The sequence below is a fragment of the Corvus kubaryi genome, unplaced genomic scaffold, assembly GCF_017639235.1.
Source record: "Corvus kubaryi isolate FWS band 111438036 unplaced genomic scaffold, C.kubaryi_AGA036_p1.0 65287, whole genome shotgun sequence".
In the NCBI taxonomy this organism is placed as follows: Eukaryota; Metazoa; Chordata; class Aves; order Passeriformes; family Corvidae; genus Corvus; species Corvus kubaryi.
In genome coordinates this window covers 81,129-101,109 of record NW_024581892.1, presented here as the reverse complement: position 1 = coordinate 101,109, position 19,981 = coordinate 81,129, and the positions used below count along the sequence as shown (strand labels likewise).

Here is a 19,981-nt window from a genome sequence, read left to right as displayed (position 1 = left end):
GAAACAGACAACCCCAAAACATTCAGTTTAACTGGCAATTTTAGAGTACTTTTAATGAACAAAAAAACCAACAAAAACATTTTCTATGTGCTGTGTTGTTTTTCTCCAAAATTATTTTTTGATCTAAATAAAGTGAAACTGTTAAGACTTGTGGCATGCCCTGTATTCCTTAGGCTTTTAACAGCGTGATTAGATATAATGTGTCCAAATTGGTAATGTTTTCATGTTTGTTTATTTATTTGCTTAAACATAATTTAAAATTGTAGAGTACATACTTAATGGTAGTTTTATGTGGAAGAATTATATATTTAAAAAATAGCAGTGGTAATTTGCAGCTTTGGAGCTGCATTAAAAATACACTTAAATCAATTTCAATTAAATCATTAAATTCTCGAAATGTAAGCCAATTCCATGGTAGAATAATTTTGATCAAAGTGGAATTCAAATGCCACATTTTACTGTGTCTGTTTTGTTGTGGGTCTCTTGTATCTCTCTTTAGTGTCACTGACTTTCTCTTGCTACCATTTAGCTCTGGAAAATGAGGTGTATCGGAACCCAAAACCTTCGCTCGTCGACCGCTCCGTCCTGGACTTCCTTGGTGACAGGATCGTGCCCCATGACATTTACATGGATGGCACATTCCTGAGGAATCCGGGTCTGACTGATGTGGGGAGGGTCGGCACTGTGCCAGTGCCTGGCTATCGACAGCAGCTGCAGCCACACAGTGCTTCCCTGGACTCTGACCTTGAGTGCATCGCTCAGGCCCAGGCAAGGGTGAAGGAACTGGAAAAGGAGGCTGAGTACTTGGAAGAAGCCTACAGGAGCTACCAACACAGAGTCATGCAGAATGCAGCTGCAAGCAGAACACCAAGGAAGATGCAGCCTCCTTTAATTCTGCAGTGTCCTCTTAATAGACACCCTTTGACTATCCAGCATGAACTGCTAGAGGATAATCCCAGCTCCCCACATTCCCCTCTGAGCAGCCCAAGAGGTGAAGAACACATCAAAAGAACTGGGCAGGTCGATAACTTTAAAACTCCCTTAACCCCACCACACAGAGGAGCATCTTCTTCAAGGCGCCTTTCTTCTACTCCCATTCCCAAATCGAAGAGAGACATCAGTAACAGGAGAATTCCAGATGGTAAGTCAAAATTCTTAATGGGGTGCAGTATTGGGTTTTACTTACTGTTCATCTTGGGAAGAGAAAGATTTAGCACTTTTAGTCTTTTACTCGTTATTTGCTAAGATGCAGCAGAAATCAGGAGATGTGGTTTTGCAGGAGACAGAGTATACCAATTGCTTGGAGTATTTCTTCCTTCTGGAAACAAGTACTGGAGAAGTATGTTGAGGGAAGTTAAACATGCTCTAGGGAGCTGTCAAGAGAAGACAATGCCATATAAATCACTGCAGCTGTAACCTTGCGATATAGAGAGTTTAATTCAAAACTTGCTGTTAAGTATAACTGCTTTGCAACATTAACTGTAATTTCTTAAACCTCCTATATTTCTAACCTTTCCTTTAACTGTTGTAGTTAAAGTGTGTGGCAGAAGCTGTCTTTGGCTTCTCTTAAATGGAGCTTTCCAGTCTGAAATGTCCAGATTTCCTTTTGTTTGTCCTTTTTGCTGTGACATCTCTATCAAATACTCCTGAGCAATTGTAAGGAGGAAGGTTTTAGTGTTCAGTCATGACTGGAAAATTTTAATTTGCTATTAGTATCACAGTTTCTAATAATTGCTTAGTCTTTTTTTTTTCTTAAGGACAGTACTCAGAAAAGCAAGCGAAATAGAAATGAAATGAAAATTTTTTAAAAAATCTCTTGTTTCAAATTTGCAGTACATCTGCTTCTTGGCTCAAAGTGGATTTAGTAGGATGAAAAAAAGAGACAGTAACAAAAAAAAAGATCAGCTTCTCCATGAAGGAAGGTTAAATACAAGGGCAGCTTAGTTTGGAAGAGAGGTGGCTGAGATGCGCTGTGGGAAATCTGGAAAGCAATGAGTGATATGAAAAGGGTGAAAAGGGATCATTTGATTACTGCTTCACAGACCCCAGAATCCTGTGACATTGGAAGAAAATGAAATGAAATGAAATAAAATAAAATGAAATGTTTTTTCATACCATGAGTAAGTTGTGTAATTTATTATTCTCTGTCAGGCAGATCCAAAAAAGTATTGATTGAAGAAAGGTCGGGGTGGGTGTTGCCAGAAGTAAGATACAAGTATTCTCCTTTTTTAATTTTAGTTTAGTTTTGTTTGGTAATGGGCACTGTTAGAAACAGGTCACAAATACTGATTGATTGTGGCTGTCCCTGTGCTTCTGCATGTAGAGTATCATACTCTGTTACTGGTAACATATTTGAGATTTGAACTACCAAAGCAGTCGTTTATGTTGTAAGTTCTCTCTGTCAGCTTCTGTATAAAGTACCCACAGACTATTTGTTTAGCACTGCACACAGACAAAATCTTTCATAATACTAGGGTTTTGTTGAAAATTAGGGAATGTTAAAACTACAGTTGTGTGCATAACCTGAAAAATCCTTCCTATCTTTGTACTTTTCAGAAGCTAGTTACAGGAGGGCAGATCTCTTTTTTCCATTCGATCTGTTCTGTGCTTAATGCATGAAACTGGTTCTGGAGAGGGGTAAGAGTTGAATAACAGAGGAATGCATTACCTGACTTAAGAATTACAGAAATGGGGTGGTATGGAGTGTAGGAAACCAGGCTGCAGCTGGGTGATAGGATCTTCAGGTTAGCTTCAGTGCTAACATGCTGTTAGTGTGATTTGTCAGCTCCCAGTTAGACTGCTTCCCCACTGAGATGTCACTTCTCTCTCATGAGTCTTCTGAGGAGTGCTTTTATACTGGTATATGTATATTATTCTTTTCTGCTAGAGATGGCTGAAGCAGCAGGTGTGGTTTTGCTAGAAAACTCTTAAGTCATTCTGGAAGCTTCTGTGGAGCTTTTCGCTGCTGTTGAAAATACCAGTCTGAACAACTCAGGGTAAATTTCAAAGGTAGAAGATACCATGAATGTGAGTCTGAGATTGGTTTTTCCTTTAAGTGAGGGTAAGTGCTCAGCTGTCAGCACCTGTCTCTGGAGAATGAAAGGAAGAAGTATGTCCTCCTCTAAAACACTTGCAGTTGGCAGATCCAACAGCTCTTTTACTGCGTAATCTGCCAGTGGAAGGATTATGCAGTTTTTTCCTTTAAATTAGCTCATGCATTTGACTGTTTTACTTCCTAAGTCCATGCACATTTGGACCAATAATGCATGTGTTGTACAGCCAGCCTTGTCTGAGGAATGGTAGGACAAATAACTAACACAAATTGTGGGATTTTTATTCTGCAGATGCCAAGAGCTCATCCCTTACCTCTTCACAGCGGAGTGTTGACCAGGTTCTTTCTCCTATTTCAAAGCCATATTTGCTTTCATCTTCTGAGTCTGTTCCTTCCTCACCATCCAGTCATGGCCAGAAAATCAGGTAACATTGTTTACAAAACAACATTTTTAACCTGCTTTTTAAAGAAACATGTATCTAATTGTTCACAGTGATAGCCGCTTTTACAAATCAAGCCAGCCATTAATTTTATACGTGAGAACTTTTCTAAAGGTGAATAAGGATTTCCATTTTGAATATCATGCTTCAAGTGGAACTTAGTTGTAAAAAACCCAAACACTTTGGTTTGCTCTGAGCAAAGCTATGTCTCTTTAACTGTGTCTCTGTTTTTCACATCTGTGACCTGACTGATGAGCTTCTGCTAATTGAAGCATTTGAATTTCTGCTGCCTGTTTGAGAATTTAAATCAAGGCCGTTGTACATTCTCACTTCATTCATTAACAAACTGTATTGCTAAATTTATTACTTTTTTTCCCTCTCTGAAGAGCTTGGTCATGTGCCTGTTTTCAAAATAGGATTTTCCAGTCTCCTTTGCATGTAGGAATGGGATGGGTAGCACAACTTTTCTCTTTTCTTTTGTTGCTTTTTTTAAGATGTTCTTAAGGTAAATTAATAACTTGACAAAATTAGGCTGCATTGAAATGACTTTTCTTTCATCTCTGTATCTCCTATTTCCTTGCCTGAAGTTCTTCTGTTCTTAATGGCCAGTGTTCCCTCCACTCTCCAAAACTAAGAACATGTGTCTTCAGAAGCAGCTCTAGTATTTAACTTCTAGTAATTTTTTTAAGATGAGACAACTGAATTGTCCTTAACCTGCTAGCCATCATTCCTGATTTGATGGCTGAAGAAAGCTTGTGCTGGGGCACCTCTAGCAGGCATTTGTAGGGCTTTTTTATTTTGTTGTTATCAAGGCCTCAACATACATTTAATGCAGAGAGGGTCTCTTATCTGGTTAGAATTTTGGGAGAGCCTTTATGGTTTTTGTCTTCAAAATGAGCTGTTGGGATTTTCAGGGACTGTGAGGTCAGTTTCCTTTAAGTATTCCCTTGAGGCTGTGTCTCCTTTTTCCCTACTCATTCATGTTTTCTGTGGTGTGTCAGATTTCCTGTACTTCTCTGACAGGCCTTAAAAAGTGAAGGTTGAATGTTAACCTGCATGTTAAGGTGACAGGGGAAAATTCTCTAATCCTGTGAGGGACTTCACTTCTTTGAAGGATTTTATGGACTCCATCCTGTTTGAAGAGTGAACAATATGAGCAGAGGCCAGACCTAGGTCTGGGAAGGCAACTATGGTTTGTTGTTGATTTCTTGGGTTTCTTATGACAAAGCAAGGGTATAAGGTCCCAATAATTGTCTCGAACTTGCTGCTTTCCCAAGACTTTATTAAAAGAAAAACATTCTTTTGTTGCATATTTTCTAATTTCACGTGCCTTGGACTGTTTTCTGTTACATGAAATGTTTGAGAAATGCATGTGTGGGCTTTTCCAGTTATTTACTCTTATTATTAGGCAAATGCCACATCACTGATGTGTATTGTGGGATTAGTTTATGACCTGTAGATTTTAAGTGGTAATGGGAACTTCTTTGAAAAGAAAAGAAAAGCAAATATGATGCTGTAACATCTGTGACAAGCTGTTAGAAGTCAGACCTCAGTCAGTGGGGAAGAAAAATTGCTTCTATGACTACAGGAGCTCCTTGTTTATTTATGTTCCAAGATAAGAGTGGTATGAAGGAAGCCAGTAAACACAGACAGGAAGACTAGAGTGGTAAGGCAGATTATTACCTAACTGTTTGTTTGTTTGTTATTTTGGCCTGAAGAAACCAGTTGAGGGTTGTTACTGAGGCATTGGGTTCTCTTGTCTTTTTAGCAGTGTTGCAGGACACAGTATTGAAGAAAGTGGCATGTGTGTCCTTGAACCTTGCACCCTTAAGAATTATTTAGCACTTAATCATTTCTGTGAAGGAAGGACTCAAAACATGAAATAGACTTCCAAAAACTTGAAATTTCATTTACTCTGTGCTATTTAATTGACAGGGTATTTTTCCCCGCTGACATCACTGAACTATCCTTCTGACAATGCAAATTTATTTATCTGTGCCCAGATTCACTTTTTGTTTATGAACAAATCTTTTTGTTGGGGGTATGTTTTGTATTGTTTGTTCTCCACTTTTGCTCCATGAAAGACCTGTATTCCTTAGAAATTGTAAGCACAAACATACTTAGGCTGCGATGAAGAGCACCAGCTGGTGTGAAGTAAGCTCCTTTATGAAGTGCTGATGCTGAATTTCATTAGTGACCTGCACTCCTTTTACTGTTCTAGTTCTGGTCAGAGTTTAGGAGCTGGGTCACGTGGGAGACATTATTCTTTCACATTATCTTTCTGATGAGATAAACGGGGATTTAGAATGAGGGCACTAGCCCCATTTTTGATAGAACCCAGATTTTCACCCCTGCATCTCTGTTTTGCCAGACATCTAATCCTAATACATTTCAAACACATCTGTTAAGATGACATCAAAATGGGAATTAAACTGTAACACAGAGCTTAAAAAGGCAAATTTCTTAATTTTCAGTTGACTGTCACAATTCATTGTATTTCTCCTTTTTTGTTGTTTTTTCTTACTCCCTTGTATTTTGTTTTAATGTAATGATTTTATGTCACATAAAGGCCTTGGGGAAAGGCTGCAGGGAAATGGAGTGGACTTTTACTAAAAGTTAGAGAACTGGATTTAAATATCCTGTATTTGAGTCAGAAAGTTTAATGGATTTTAGTGTTGGTTTAGTCTGTTGCTTAGCGAGTGAATTTCAGATTGCTATTTGCTTAAAAGTTTAGCATTTATATTTATTAAATTATTTATATTCTTCCTTATTTTTTCAGACTTCAGAGTCAACAGACAGATAAACAAGATTTCAGCGATGTCCACAAACCAGAGAAACTAAGGTATGAGGATCTTGAAGAACACATTTATACTCTTGAAGGTAAGTTTTAGTGCATTTCAGACAGTTTGTTTAACCTTAGGGCTTAACAGTTACAGGACAACTGTCTTCATAGTTTTAAGACTGTACTTGGAGAGAAAAAATTCTGACTGATTTTGGAATTAAGAAAAACAAATACCTCAGATGATGAGGGATTGATTTTCATCATTCTTGCATCTTTAGATAAGTGTATGTAGTAATAAGCAGACATTAAATTGAGTTGGTTCTGAAATCTGTGACGTAATTTTGTTCAGAAATCTTGCATAACCTTGTTCTGATTAACGCTGTAGGTCTGACCATTGTTTTGGAATGTTTTTAAATGGTGTAGAATTCTTATTTAAACAGAAAAATGTACTAGTATGTGAACTAAATTGAGGTTTATTATATTTGCTGCATAAATTAGAACCAGGTTCTAATTCTAAAGATAAGTTTCTGTGGCTGTTGTATGCACTCCTAATTTTTCCTTCAGTAAGTGAGGCATAAATAGTATTATGAATTAGAAGTTGCTCTAGGGTGTGTGTAAATGTGTGAAGAACTCCTGCAAGTATGCTGTCATTAATCAGCATCTCTGAATAGTTTTGGAGCATATGGTTAAGTTACTGAAACCTGAATTGTATCCTAACTTTTTTTTCTCTGAGGTCAGCATTTTATTTATTTGCATTTCTGCTCTCTGTGATTGCATGCTATAAAATGTTTCCTTCTCTCTAAATGCTACAGGGTCAGTTTTCAAAAATCTTTGATGTAACTAAGGTACTGTAGAAAGAGGAGGATAATAAAACTTAGTGTACTTTATAGCCATTTGTATATGGAGTGAGATATAGAAGCACAGTTACTGGCCTTACTTAGTTTTTCAGCATTTGAGTGACATCCTAATGTTGAACCTGAGCAGCCTGATCTCTCATGAAACTGTGGGTTTAAAGTAATGAAGTTGTCAATGAGAAAGCTGTGAACAGCAAGTTAATCTTTCCTATTTCCAGATTTCGTTAGGTCTGTAAAGTCCTGAGGCTGGTGGACATGTGGCATTGTGTGGTGTAACTAAACTCATAGTTGGTGAAGAGATTGTGATTGCTGTATGGGAGAGTTAGGGATCTTTTCTTTGAAACCAGTGATTCTGACTGGTGTGAGTGGTTTCCTGGGTCCCAGACTGGCTTATGCTTTTGGTTGTGGTTAGGTCATATGGAAGGTGGAGTGGACCCCTTGCTCATTCTCCTGACCCTGTGAGAATATGGCTTTCAGTATTTTAAAAGGAACTAACCAAAAAAAGATGTTTGTTTAAACAGCAGATGTGCTGATAGTGTTTAGTGATAACTAGCAGAAGATAATGCCTCATCCGTGCATTTCTCTGTGAAGCTTTACGCATTACTCAGTTGGGTTTATTTATCTCATTTAGCTTCCTTTTTATAAGCTTTAAATGTATTATTTGAATGTGAACCAAGCCTGTAGCCAGTAATGGTTTCTATTCATCTCACATTTTAATTAGCCTTATAATTATTTGCTTAATTTTATATGAGAGGCTTTTGGGAATATGTTACATATTTCACTTTTATTTTATTACATATGACAACAGACTGGCATTTTCTTCGAAATTAGGGCTGAGTAGATGCTGTGCCCAAGTAAGGTATTACTGAATCATTTGGTGATGTGTGGTGGTCAATAATTGTAGGAGTTCACATGTGCTGATGATTTCTCAATCAAGAGTACTTTAGTTGGGTCAGACTGCATCAAAAGACAATCTCAGGATATAGGAGGAAATCAGACTGGCTAAAAAGGGGAGGAGGTAGCTCAGGAGAAGTGGCTGGGAGCGGTGGGTAAGAAAGTAAAATCTAAGAAGTAAATACAGAGAAAGATACAATGAAGGACAAAGTGGATAACAGTAGGAAAAAACAATGAATTAAAGGAGGTACCAGAAAATATGGAAGTCTTTTAATCCTACTGTGAGTGAGTTCTAGAAAGAAAAGGTCAGCAAGTTCTCTTGGCAGCAGCTGCTTTTAGGTGATGAGCTCATCTTAAGGGAATAATGCATCTCTTGCTATCCACCCTTAAAAAGGGAGTGAAAGTACACAGAGTTACCTTTTTTCTCCTTTGCAGAGTAGTTAATTCATTTTATACTGTAATGGTTTTGGTTTGGGTTTCTTTCTTTGCTTATGTTGTTAGCATTCATTTTGAAGTTAGAAGTAATATTTAACCAGGACAAATTTATGAAAGGAATTTTTTTATTATTTAAATATTACATACCCTGAAGCTTATTGGTGCCTCATATGGAAATAATGTTTTTGTTGATAGCTTTATAATTTAAAGAGAGAGCAACAAAACAGAATAGATTTTGTGTGATAGCCCATTATTTTGGTCTTACAAAAACCCCCATATATAGGAGTTATATTCCTAGGTGAAGCTGGTAGGAATTACTCTTGCTTTTGTAAGAAACTGAAAACATTCTCCTAACTTAGTTAGACTGACAGCTTGACAGAAATTTTCCATCATGCTTTCTATAGTTCCTTTCATCTATAGTTCCTTTAAAAGAGTTCTAATTTAAAGAAATTCAAACCATTCAGATAGAGGCTGATCCATGTGGTTGACTTGGTTTTTTTCATGCAAAATATTTCAATTTTATTATAATGTGAAAAAGAAAAATGCTTGATGGTATTTGAAGGATGAAAAGTTGATGTTTTCTAAAGCTTCACCCAAAACCTAAAGAGATATATAGGGTATCTGTGCTCTGTTACACTAAATGCTTGGGAGAATAGTCCTGTGTATTTCAGGTTGGCTATCTAGAGGTAATGGCCACATCTTGTTTTATCTCTTTTTTTTTTCCTATCTCCCATCAAATGAGATAATAGCAGTCTGCATACTTTGCAAGTAAATAATTAAGAAGCAGTTGAGTATCACAGCAGTGATCAAAGAGGAAGGACAGTAATTGTGTTTTTGTGAATTCAGAGCCACCTTTCACAGGGAGAAGATAGTATAATGTAGAATATCTGAGTTAGCAGCATCCATCCTGTTCACTGAAGAAGGCAATGATCCCATTAAAGAGTGTGTCATCAAATAGTTAAAGATTGTTTTTATATTCATAAAAAGGATGAGCTGAACTTGGACATACAATTTTTCTGTGACTTGTATCTTGATTATGTAAGGAAATGAAAACATCTTGGGTTTCTGTTGTATATTTCTTCAGTTTTGGCTTTATAAACAGATGTGTTCCAATAGCGAATTTCAAAACTAACAATTCTGTAATGAAGGAAGCAAGTACAGCCTATGATAATTCTTAATTCTCAGGGAGATGATCAAGCTGAAGGGAAAATGCTCAATTAGTGCTGATATTTTTGTGTTCTAATTTAGCCATTCCCACACTGAATCCATTGCTGTGCTCCACTTTTGCAATTACAAAATAATGAAGCCATTGTTCAAATTTCTTCTCCAGCTCAGGGGGACATACCAGAGGAGTGTGAAAGTGATGTCTTGCATCCATCTGGGGACATCGTTGATGGAAACCATGTCACAGCCCCTGTACCAGCAACAGCCACTTCATTGCAGGACTTAAGTGAGTTCTCAGCTCAGACTCAAAAGAAAGTACCCTTTTAAAATGTCAAATGTGTATAAAAGTCTGTATGTATGTATGCTGGTGTGGTTGAAAAATTTTCCAAAAAGTGCTAGTTCTGTACTAAAGAGGAAAGAGTGTTTTCTTTTGCTGTTCTGTATGAGGATTACTTTTTTTCACCCTGGTTTTAGTTAAATTTGGTTTTAATTTAAACATTCTTGCCACCCCTCCCAACCCCCTTGTCCAGCATCTGGTGAAATGATTTTTTTTTTCTTTAGGGTAATTAGTAAATATAATTTCTGTTCTTGATAGCAATGAGACATTAAATATTTTGGTTTGAAGTATTTTATGTACTGCTTGTCTGGATTTTTTTTCAATTTATTTTTGACTGTTGGTGAACTGTATTATCACAATGCAGTTTTAATTCTTTGGGTAGATGAGAATGATTTCAATCAGCATATGCTGCTTTTCTAATTGTTCTAGATGGAAACATTATGGTTCTTTTTATTTAGAGAAGAGCTTTGTAGCTTCTCATGATTCCCAGTACTTAGTTTGCCCATCTCATTGCTATTTGATGCTGTTCTTTGTAGTCAGCTTTTTAAATACACTGGTCACATCAACAGTATGTCCTGCAGTAATTTTCAAAGGGATTTTAAATACTTTGCTTTTTAAATATAAAGAATTATATCCAAACCCATTGCAGAGGGGGAAGGAATATAGTAACATGGAATTTGGGATAATTAAGGTTTAATGAGAATGCTCATGAAAGGAATGAGAAGTGCAGTGATCTATCAAATCTCTGGCCTCTACTTTGGCTCTACTCCTTAACTATTGGTGAGTCATTTATCAGTTTAGAGGTGGGAAAACACATTACCCAATACTCAAGAATAAGTTTGGTGTGTGTGTGTAAACAATATATCCAGTTGTTCTCCATTTACTGCTAACGTTATACAGGAACCTGGTACTTATTTGTATGCTCTTGTAGTGATTACTGAACTACATAAATCAAATGACAGATGTTGAAATAATTTTTCACAGCAGTGCTGGATCAAAGGCAGATTGAAGAACAGAACAGAGAAGTTGACAAAAACTTAGAAGAAGAAAGGAAAGGAAGAGAAGAAAGGAGCGAGAAAGAGCAACAGGACGCTTTGGAAAGTGAGCAAAAAGAAGTGGAAAAGCTTAATGAAGAGGTGGTAATTTAATTAATTCCTGACAGTGATGCAGCTCTGTAGTCCCTTGCAGTTTAGGATTGTTACATGTGTTACTTAGTTAAAAATAGATTTAATTCCAATGAAGTGAAAGTAGTAGAGACTGAGTTATTTTATGTACTTGTGTGATAAACCAGAGTGTCACTAGAATGTCTCCTTATGCCAAGTAACTTTTTCACTGGAAACAGATGCTTTTCCTTCCATGCTTCATGAAACTGGAAGTTACAGTTTTATGGCCACTGTCACCATGCTGTTGGAACAAGCTGAACATTTGCTGTCTCCGTGGTGTGGCCACTGCAAGTGGGACACCACCAGAACATGTTAATGTCCATCTGTTCATTAACCTCTGTCAGGGTGTCCAGGGTACTCTGGAAAGCAGAGGGTATTAGGAGACCTTGAGTTTGCTTAAATCCCTTTGAGCTTAAACACTCCATGTTTGTTTATGTAGTGTTCTGGATTTTTAGGTCCTGTTTAATGCTGTTTAGCCTGGTATGTTTTACTGAGGTTAGCATGAAATTCTGCATTTATTGCAGGTACTAAGGTATAAATATATTTTCCTAATCAGTATTTAATTTTTATTTTTGTGTCTTAAAGTATATCCAAGACTCAATGAAAACAGATGAAGAAATAGAAGATAAAGGGGAAGTAAAATCTGAGCATAGTAACACTGGTGCTGAAAATAATGTAAAGGATCCTCCTTCAAATCCATTAGAAAAATACATGAGAATAATTCAGCAGAGCAGAGAGCAGGAACTGGCAAACAAGGTGATTACTCTCAAAACACAGTTCCAAAAATATTATTGACCGAATTTGTGTCTTGCTAGGCATGCTTAGGAATGAAAACAATATTCACATTTTTAAGTTTTTCTTCATGTAGAAACTTTATGTAACAACCTGCAGAGTGTCTGGATTTGTGTAATGTTTGGAAAAGTGTGATGACCCAAAAGAAAAAACACTGAAAACTTTCTTCTATAAGGGTTGCTGGTGTTCTCTGGGTAGGAAGTTTTTTTGTTTTTTAAGGTACCAGGACAGTATTTAAATGTCCTCAATTTTTAGCTTAAACTGCGTTTAAATACAGTTTGAACCTACACAGGTCAGTTTGTGTTCCTCTAACAGAACTGATAGAATTTATTCTGGCAAAATGGAAAATTGGACTTTTAGAGAAGAGGTATGGGTGGGTATTACTTCAGTGAGGGAAAGCAGGATGCTTTTCTTCAGACATGATCCCAGTCTAAATTTCCAAAGTGTTACTATTCTAGGTCCAATGTAGCATTTGTAGAAATAGGGTTGGTCATTCAGAAGATTTTTATTTTCAGTTATGTGCCTTCAAAATACAGATACTATTAGAGTCACTTAAACTTTGACTTTAGAACTGGTTAGAGAAAGTGTATTTTCCTCTTGGTTGCCAGGATTCAAAAAAAGAAGACATAAGAGAAGTGTCACTTTCAGAAGGACTTCTATCTACTGAAAAGGATGACAGGTAAGGCTCCTGTATTAATCACTTCTAGAACACCATATTAACAAATAATAATAATAAATTCTAAATTAATACATAGATTTAATATGAATTACATTAAGAGACATCTGCCTCCTTAAAAAGCAACATAAATTAGTAATCAAAGCAAGTGTGTTGGAAAAATTGAGGATCTTTCCAGTTCTTGTACATGCAGGTTAAGCACTGTTTGGAACTCACAGCTGAGAGCTGCACTCCATGATCTGTTTCAGTAGCTGTGGCAGTCACAACTCTTTACCTGCAACTGAGCAGCATCCAAATTCCTTGACAGAGAGCTGGAGTTTGAGGGATTGTTCTTATGTGATGACCCCCTGGGTGAAGGTTTGTCTGTGCTGCACCTCGCCCATGGTCTGTGTTCCTAGCTTTGACTTTTCAGTAGCATCGTGGCCTTTTAACACACTTTATTCAGAGATTTTGGCTGCCTGCACTGAGTTACAACAGCCCAGGCGTTTCCTCTGGTTCTCTCTACACATTGATAAATAAGGATATGTAGGTTTTAGTTGCTTGCAAACGATAAAACAAACAATCTTCCATCAAATCTTTCAGTTTCTTTGAAGATGGAGAATTCAAAATAAGCAAAAAATGTGGAGCAGATAGAAAAAAAACCCATAAAGGTTCACCATAACCATAGGAATGATTCACTATTATATGTGCTGTTGAACATAGCAAGCCCTACCCTGCTGCTCCTGAATTGGCAGCAGTTGTGTTGTTTTCACTGGGTGAGCACAACAGAAGATAGCTCTGCTTTTTGAGATACAGGTGATGGCTTTCAGTTAATGAAGGCCCAGATCCTCCTCCTTTAGGGCTGGTTTTATTGCCAGCAGTTCACTGAAACAGCAAGAGAATTGCAGCAAAGGCAGTCTCTTAACTATTGCTTTAAAATGAGTATTAAGATTTAAGATAAACTACGTTGGACTCATAACACCTTTTTTTCCTCTCTCCTATAATCAGTAGTGTTGCAGACATTTCTCATGGAGATGTGGATGAAAGCTTCTGGTGAACAATAGCTACTGATTTTTTTAATTGTTATTCTTATTATGAGAAAGATGTTTTTACAGTAGGTTTCTGTGTGTAATAAATGTTAGGCACCAACATTGCAGGCTGTGCAATTATAAATTAATAAAGCCGATTTTGATCTGTTTCACCATTTCAGTCATTGACTTCAAACAGTGAGTCCTGATGTGTTACTAATCCAGGAGGAAGCCCTTGGGTGGGGTGGGAGAAATAACAAAGCAGGGAACAAAAACTGATCAGTATGCTTGGGTAGATTTGTATTGACACTGAATTCCTCTAAACTTTGTCAACTTTACCAACCCCCGCCCCCAACCCCTTCTGCTCCAAATGGTTCAAAGTATGGTGGAAGAAACAAAAAATTCCATCACCATCACCTGCTTTTAAAGGTGTCCTGTGGAGGCACTTGGCTCACACAGTTTCAGAGTGTGGAGTGTGACAGACCCAAACTAAGGTGCCCCTTCTGCTGCTGTGGCAGGGGCAGCCACTTTCAGAAGCAGCCCCTCTCATGGATCACCTCGTTGGTATTAACCAGCCCAGAACGGAAAGATTAAAATAAAAATGCTATTTAACTCATCTTTATTTAAGCTTTGTATTTTGTGGGTAGATTATAGGCAAGATCATTAAACTTTATTTACAGTATAAAATACAGTAGTTTTTATCAATGAAGTAATTTTGGGTGGCAGCATATATTACAACTTGCACTGCATTTGAGGCTGCTCATCTTGACCTAACCTACAAGAACATGAAGCCAAGTTTGACAGAATTTAGGGGCAAAAAACAAAGTTCTGTCTTGAATTCACTGGATGTTGAAACACAATGTACCAAAACCGTGACAGATCCAAACTTTGCTTTTTGAAATGAAGCTAAAATGTGAAGTGGTGGCTACTCTTAATTTTACATGCTGCTTAATTTGCTGTTGCAGTCACGCTGGCCTTTACAGAATTTCTGAGAGACTGCTCCTGTTGGATGTTGGGAAGGGGTAGTGCTTGTTGCATTATGCTGGCCTGGAACAACTACCACTACTGCATGCTGCACACAGCTGCAGCTGCACCTGCAGGGCAGCCCTGCCCCATGCAGGAGGGCAGGGAGCTCTGGAACAGAAGCTGTTTCACTTCAGATAGAGATGTAAAGCCTAGAGATGCACTGCCATGGAGTAGCTGTAGGTCTGGGTTCAAATAAGCATACACAAGTGTTGTCTATTATCTACAAATATTTATTTTAACACTTGGATGTAACTACAGGAAGCCCTTGGCACTGATAGAAAATATTGATTCACTGTTAGGTTACAAAAATTTATACATAGCAAAATTTAATGCTCTTTACATAAAAATATTAGACTACTTAAACAAAACTTCAAAAACTCCCAGTAATAGCTACACTGAATTAGAAAAGAATTAGGCTTTAAGACACTGCCTCCATTATTACCCTTATGCAAACACTGGGCTAGAACATCACCTGCATTGCTGTAGAAATGTCTCCTTCATGCAACAGGTAAGAACATACACTAGGCTATTTTGTCATATTTGCTCTACATCAATCAACTTTGCCCCTTTTTTGAAACTGTCAAATTAGACTTCAATATTTAACAAAAGAAATTATATTTGAAGTTGATACCCCCCAAAAAAATGCCTTTTCTCTTAATACTGATTTGAAGGAATTTGTGCTTCCTTTGATGTATATTCAGCAAACAGTCAAAACTACCAAACCACACATCAGCTTAGCAGGGGTATGACTTGAATATTTAATTTTTTCAAATGAATGATGTATTTTTACTTTTCCCCCCCAACATTTATATATATATATATATATATATCATATAGAACAAACACCAAATATACCATCACTAATACTCAAGATATCACTGAATGCTTCTGAAAAAAACCATTAATTAGAAGGCAGACTTCTATGGGAAATGACTTTAAAATGGCACCAGTCTGTTTGTTGGGTTTTTTTCTGAACACCATGTTTTCTTAGTGTGCTAATTAATTTGTAAAAAGGAAAACATATAAGCACTGACTATAAATTTGCTAAGCACCAAGATAGAGAAAGGTGGACATCCTGTATTTTATGGCTGCAAATTTTATTGTTAGTGTAAAACTCTGCAAACTTTCTCATCCGCTCATTTGGAATAGTCAGATCAGTGTCATTTTAATAAGGTAACACTTTCACTTACTTAAAATGTAGGATAATGGTCTCCTGCCACTGTATAAATGCTAAGACATTTATAGAAAATAAATATTAAGGCAAAGCTGACATTTATTTTCAAAGAAGGGGATCATTATCCAGATCCAGGGATCTACATTCCATTAAATAGTTAATAAAAAGATTAGAAACTGGGACATTTGCTCGACACTCAGGTGAGCACAGGGACATGACGGCCTCATCATGGATGCGTGTGGCACAGGAGTGGAGCTGCTCCCGTGGCCCAGGCAGGGGCGTTCCCAAACAGCCCCCCTGCAACCTGGGAGGTGCTGCAGCTGTGCCACCACACAAACACGAGCTCCTCTCAGAAATGCCAGCTGGGCACGGGTTCCTTTGGGAGGTGCTCAGTCGCAGGCCATGCCTGTGCCTGAGGTCTGCACAGATCTACTGCCTGCTTGGCACCTGCCAGCGTTTGTGCAGGGCGGCATGCTGTAGAACAAGTCAAATATTAAATACCACAAGTCTCAAAGAAGAATAATTTGGTCACTTTTTGTAAAGTGTTGCCTTTTAAAATGCCTGGAATAAACCATCCATTCTCTGTTAGAAAGGATGGAAGATTACCCATGGGAAGATTTCCCTAAAAAAGTTTTCCAGGAGCTGGAATGTGAAGCTTTTACACTTCTAATTTTGTTTGGTAGACACACATCTGTACTGCAGAGCAGCTATTTGCTGATTTGTCAGAGCTACAGAATTCTTCTGCTGAATTACTGTGGCAAACATTTATGTGTAAGAATTGAGTTGCTCTTTTGACCGAGACTGGATATCCTGAAGCTCCTGCTCTTCTTTTGCTTTGATATCTTGGTAGGCCTGCATTTTGCTTGCATCCTTTAAGTAGGCCCAGTTAGAAGACAGTATCATGAGGAAGTGGATCTGGAAGAGAAGGGTGAGCATGATGGCGAGTGAGCATGTCAAGAGGCAAAGCAAGCTGCTAGTCAGATTAATAGACGCTCTTTAAAATAACGACCAAAAAAATAGTTATTCTACGTTAATAAGCATTCTGTTATTAAAACAAGCACAGAGGCTATTTTTCAAAGATCTCTAGAATTTGGCATGCTAATAACTCAGTTATTCACAGTTTAGAGAAAGTTAGTACAAGGATATTAAAATGAGCTACAGAGTTGTACGGGTCAATTAAAATGCAGAATGGGGGGAAGCAGGAAAACAGTTTTGTACATGGCAGTATACAGAATCTGTAAACTACGAGGTGCTCAGAAGAACTGCTTTCTAAGGTCGTGGTGTTTATGCATATCCAAGCCCAGAGCCCGGCAGGTCGTTTCCCCCAACAAGCAGATGAGAATTCCACCCTCCCCCTGGAAAAAAACCTGAAACTGTGAACTGTTTTATTTATGCGAACAAGGCTACATTAACACATCAAAAAATTAAACATGAAAACATGAGTCCAAAACTAAGCAAAAGCATGCAATCTCTGGGTTAAGAAGTCTTAATCTTGTATTTTTATAGCTACATTTTAAACTTCCATTGTCCAACCTCAGGTGAAGAGTTTTATATTGTATATAGCAAATGGCTCCTTTTTTTTAAATTATTATGTGTTTGTTGTTCTAGTTTGTGCATTCGTCTCTTGCCAACTTCTTTTGCCCATACTTCATGCAAAAACATGTACATCTGAAAACATTGATTCACTTCTCCTTCTTTTTTCTCCCCAACACTGTAAAAAGGTCCCTGTGATCTATGCATGGTTTTGCTTCCTGTGCAGTCATACTTACATTTTTGAGATCTGGCTACTGAGAAATCAGTTACTAAAGTGCAGCCATACAAGAACAGAAGTTATTCATATGCTGTTTCTTACTAGTTCAGGGTCCAAAAGAAAGAATGTGATTGTTTTACGCAGAGCTAAGACAAGGATTTATTTTTTGAGAGAAAGGGTATCATTCGGCACTTACTTAAGAGTAAGAGAAAATAATTGATTTCATCATGCATGGAATCACTTGGAAATAGAAGCAAATTAATTCATAATACCTGGGCTTCTGATCTCTGCCAAAATAGACTGGCACTACTTCATTATTCCCTTGCTTTCACACCATATGTATTTTGTATGCTTGGAGGGTATTTGTATTTGGTGTTCATGGTGGAGAATAAATTAGTACATCTGACCCTGAACTGTTCCAGTATTTGTTTGAGATGACTGTTAGAAATCAAGTGGAGACTTGAAATGAAAACATCCCCTTCTCAGAAGGATGCTTTATAAACGCCCCTACAGTAACTGAATCCTCTCAACATGAAAAGATAGCCAGATCTCATCCACATCATAGTTCATATACAAGAAGTCATTTCATTAATCTGATAAGCTAAACGATGCTTACTGAAGCTATTTACAATTACTGTAACAAAATTCAGAAAGCTAGACTTTTAGTCTAGGGTGTCAGTGGTATTTCAAGCTACGCAATGCAGCTTTTTACTGGGCTTATACAATTTAGAATTTAGTGCAGCAATCTTCCCGACTCTTAAACTTCAAAACAGCATAGTTATATGTAGTAGCCATCATGTAGATCAGCTGGTGGAAGAGAACAAAATACAGGAGAGTAAGATACAACAAGGTGACGGCTCAAGCCCACTTGGGCAACTCTCGATACTTTTACAACAGATGTTACTCTGAGCTCCTTCCAGGGTGAAGATGCAAGATAAATAACCTGCCATTTCTCTGGGGAGGATAACCCAGCACAAACCCTAAGGCTATTTTGTCAACCAGTTGTGAGTATTGGGCTTGGCTGGCACAAGGTTAGCAGCTGGCCACTAAAGGAAGTGTTAGACATAGGAACAAGTCATCTTGTTAATGTCCCTTTTCCCAGCCGCTACCTGGAACAGGCACTGCAGGGTTGGACCAGTCAATCTGCCTGGGTCCAGGCAAAGGAAACCAAGAGGTTACAAGCAGCTGATCAAATAAACTACAAAAATGAAAATAAATAGTCGAAATAAAAGCAGAAACAGTGGACAGAAGTAGGATTTTGAAAGGACATGCAAATAATTTTTTCCTAAGTATGTGGGAGGCGGGTTAAGATGACTTCTTAAAGCAAAAGTTGGGGACCTGCTGACTTGTGATGACCAAACCATAGCAGCAAATAGTGGTGATTACAGCTCACCCTCCTTCATGTCTAGTATCACTACTTTTAATATACACAAAATTTAATCTAAAAGCATCTTAAGCCTAAAATTAACATTTTAAATTATAAAACAACAAAAAATACTACCCACCAATGCTATGACAGTGGCACCAGCTCCAGCACAAGCCACAATGAACAGGTGATAAGACATGTAGAACTAGAGAAAAAAACATGTTAAAAACATTGAAGTAATTCATTAGGAATAGTACAAAATGCATTTCAAGTGTTCTAGAGAGTAAGGATAATAAAACAGTCTTTGTAGCATGGTAGCAAAGCTCTAGAAAATAAAAATGTACTGAAAATAATTTTTTTTTGATGATGTAACAATTGCTTCAGTGTTATATTTAAAGCAATCTCTCTACACTCCTTGCATGAGTTCTCTCCAAAAACTTTCATCAAGTATTTACTACAGGGTGCCCAAGTGACCTGTAGTCAAAAGCTGCACACAGGTTAAGTTTCTATACCTCATTTGTGTTGCAGATGTTCTCTAAAATTGGGCCACAGGCTTTGCCAGGTACAGCATTCCAAGGGATAATACCTGAAATACCACAGAAAAGAAACCACTAATTTCAGCAATCAACACACACTTTCTGTTCCTCTCATCTTTTCCACCCACTTGCCAGTTGTGTTCCCATTCTGGGCATCTGTACGTTGACCAGTACAGCTTTGAGTTGGCAGCAGGAATTAAAACAACTCCCTCAAGTTATGCTTTCTCCTCACACTGAGGACTGCTGCCAAGGCATGTTCTCAGATGTGGTTTTCCCATCTGGCAGCCAAACAGTTGGTTGGGTTTTTGCACTTTGGGTCCAGTTGCACACTCTGCCTACTCCCCCACTCAGCACAGAAGAGAGAATCTGCATCTCAGAGGCACTTGGCACCTTCAGGATAACACTTACTAGATGAGGTTCTACTTGAAGAAGAAACTACTGTAGAAGGGTGTGAATATAGAGCTAGAGGGAAGAATTACAGCATTTTTTTTCTGGTTTCGTTCCAATAGGTAAAAAGCATCAAGTGAACACTG

The 19,981-nt window shown here is 37.7% G+C and overlaps 2 protein-coding genes across 10 annotated transcripts in view; one reads left to right on the top strand and one right to left on the bottom strand.

The window, feature by feature from the left end:
* The window catches only part of LOC121673231 (oral-facial-digital syndrome 1 protein-like), a 41,620-nt gene that overhangs the window by 16,820 nt on the left and 4,819 nt on the right, over positions 1 to 19,981 (top strand). For 2 of the 4 annotated variants that reach the window (XM_042046364.1, XM_042046362.1), the window contains exons 16-22: positions 530 to 1,141; positions 3,345 to 3,477; positions 6,272 to 6,372; positions 9,788 to 9,907; positions 10,943 to 11,094; positions 11,707 to 11,877; positions 12,522 to 12,592. In XM_042046364.1, coding sequence (XP_041902298.1) covers positions 530 to 1,141; positions 3,345 to 3,477; positions 6,272 to 6,372; positions 9,788 to 9,907; positions 10,943 to 11,094; positions 11,707 to 11,877; positions 12,522 to 12,592 — 1,360 coding nt within the window. Of the gene's footprint in view, positions 1 to 529; positions 1,142 to 3,344; positions 3,478 to 6,271; positions 6,373 to 9,787; positions 9,908 to 10,942; positions 11,095 to 11,706; positions 11,878 to 12,521; positions 12,593 to 13,576; positions 13,770 to 19,981 lie in introns of those variants that run through there. The other 2 variants (XM_042046366.1, XM_042046365.1) reach the window with 2 other exon arrangements.
* Positions 14,199 to 19,981, bottom strand: part of LOC121673232 (neuronal membrane glycoprotein M6-b) — a 44,930-nt gene continuing 39,147 nt past the window's right edge. For 5 of the 6 annotated variants that reach the window (XM_042046371.1, XM_042046369.1, XM_042046373.1 and 2 more), the window contains 3 exons: positions 19,425 to 19,498; positions 19,052 to 19,117; positions 14,199 to 16,711 (listed from right to left, as the gene is read on the bottom strand). In XM_042046371.1, the coding sequence (XP_041902305.1) occupies positions 16,562 to 16,711; positions 19,052 to 19,117; positions 19,425 to 19,498 (290 nt within the window). In that variant the 3' untranslated portion in view covers positions 14,199 to 16,561. Of the gene's footprint in view, positions 18,354 to 19,051; positions 19,118 to 19,424; positions 19,499 to 19,981 lie in introns of all 6 variants that reach the window. The other variant, XM_042046370.1, reaches the window with a different exon arrangement.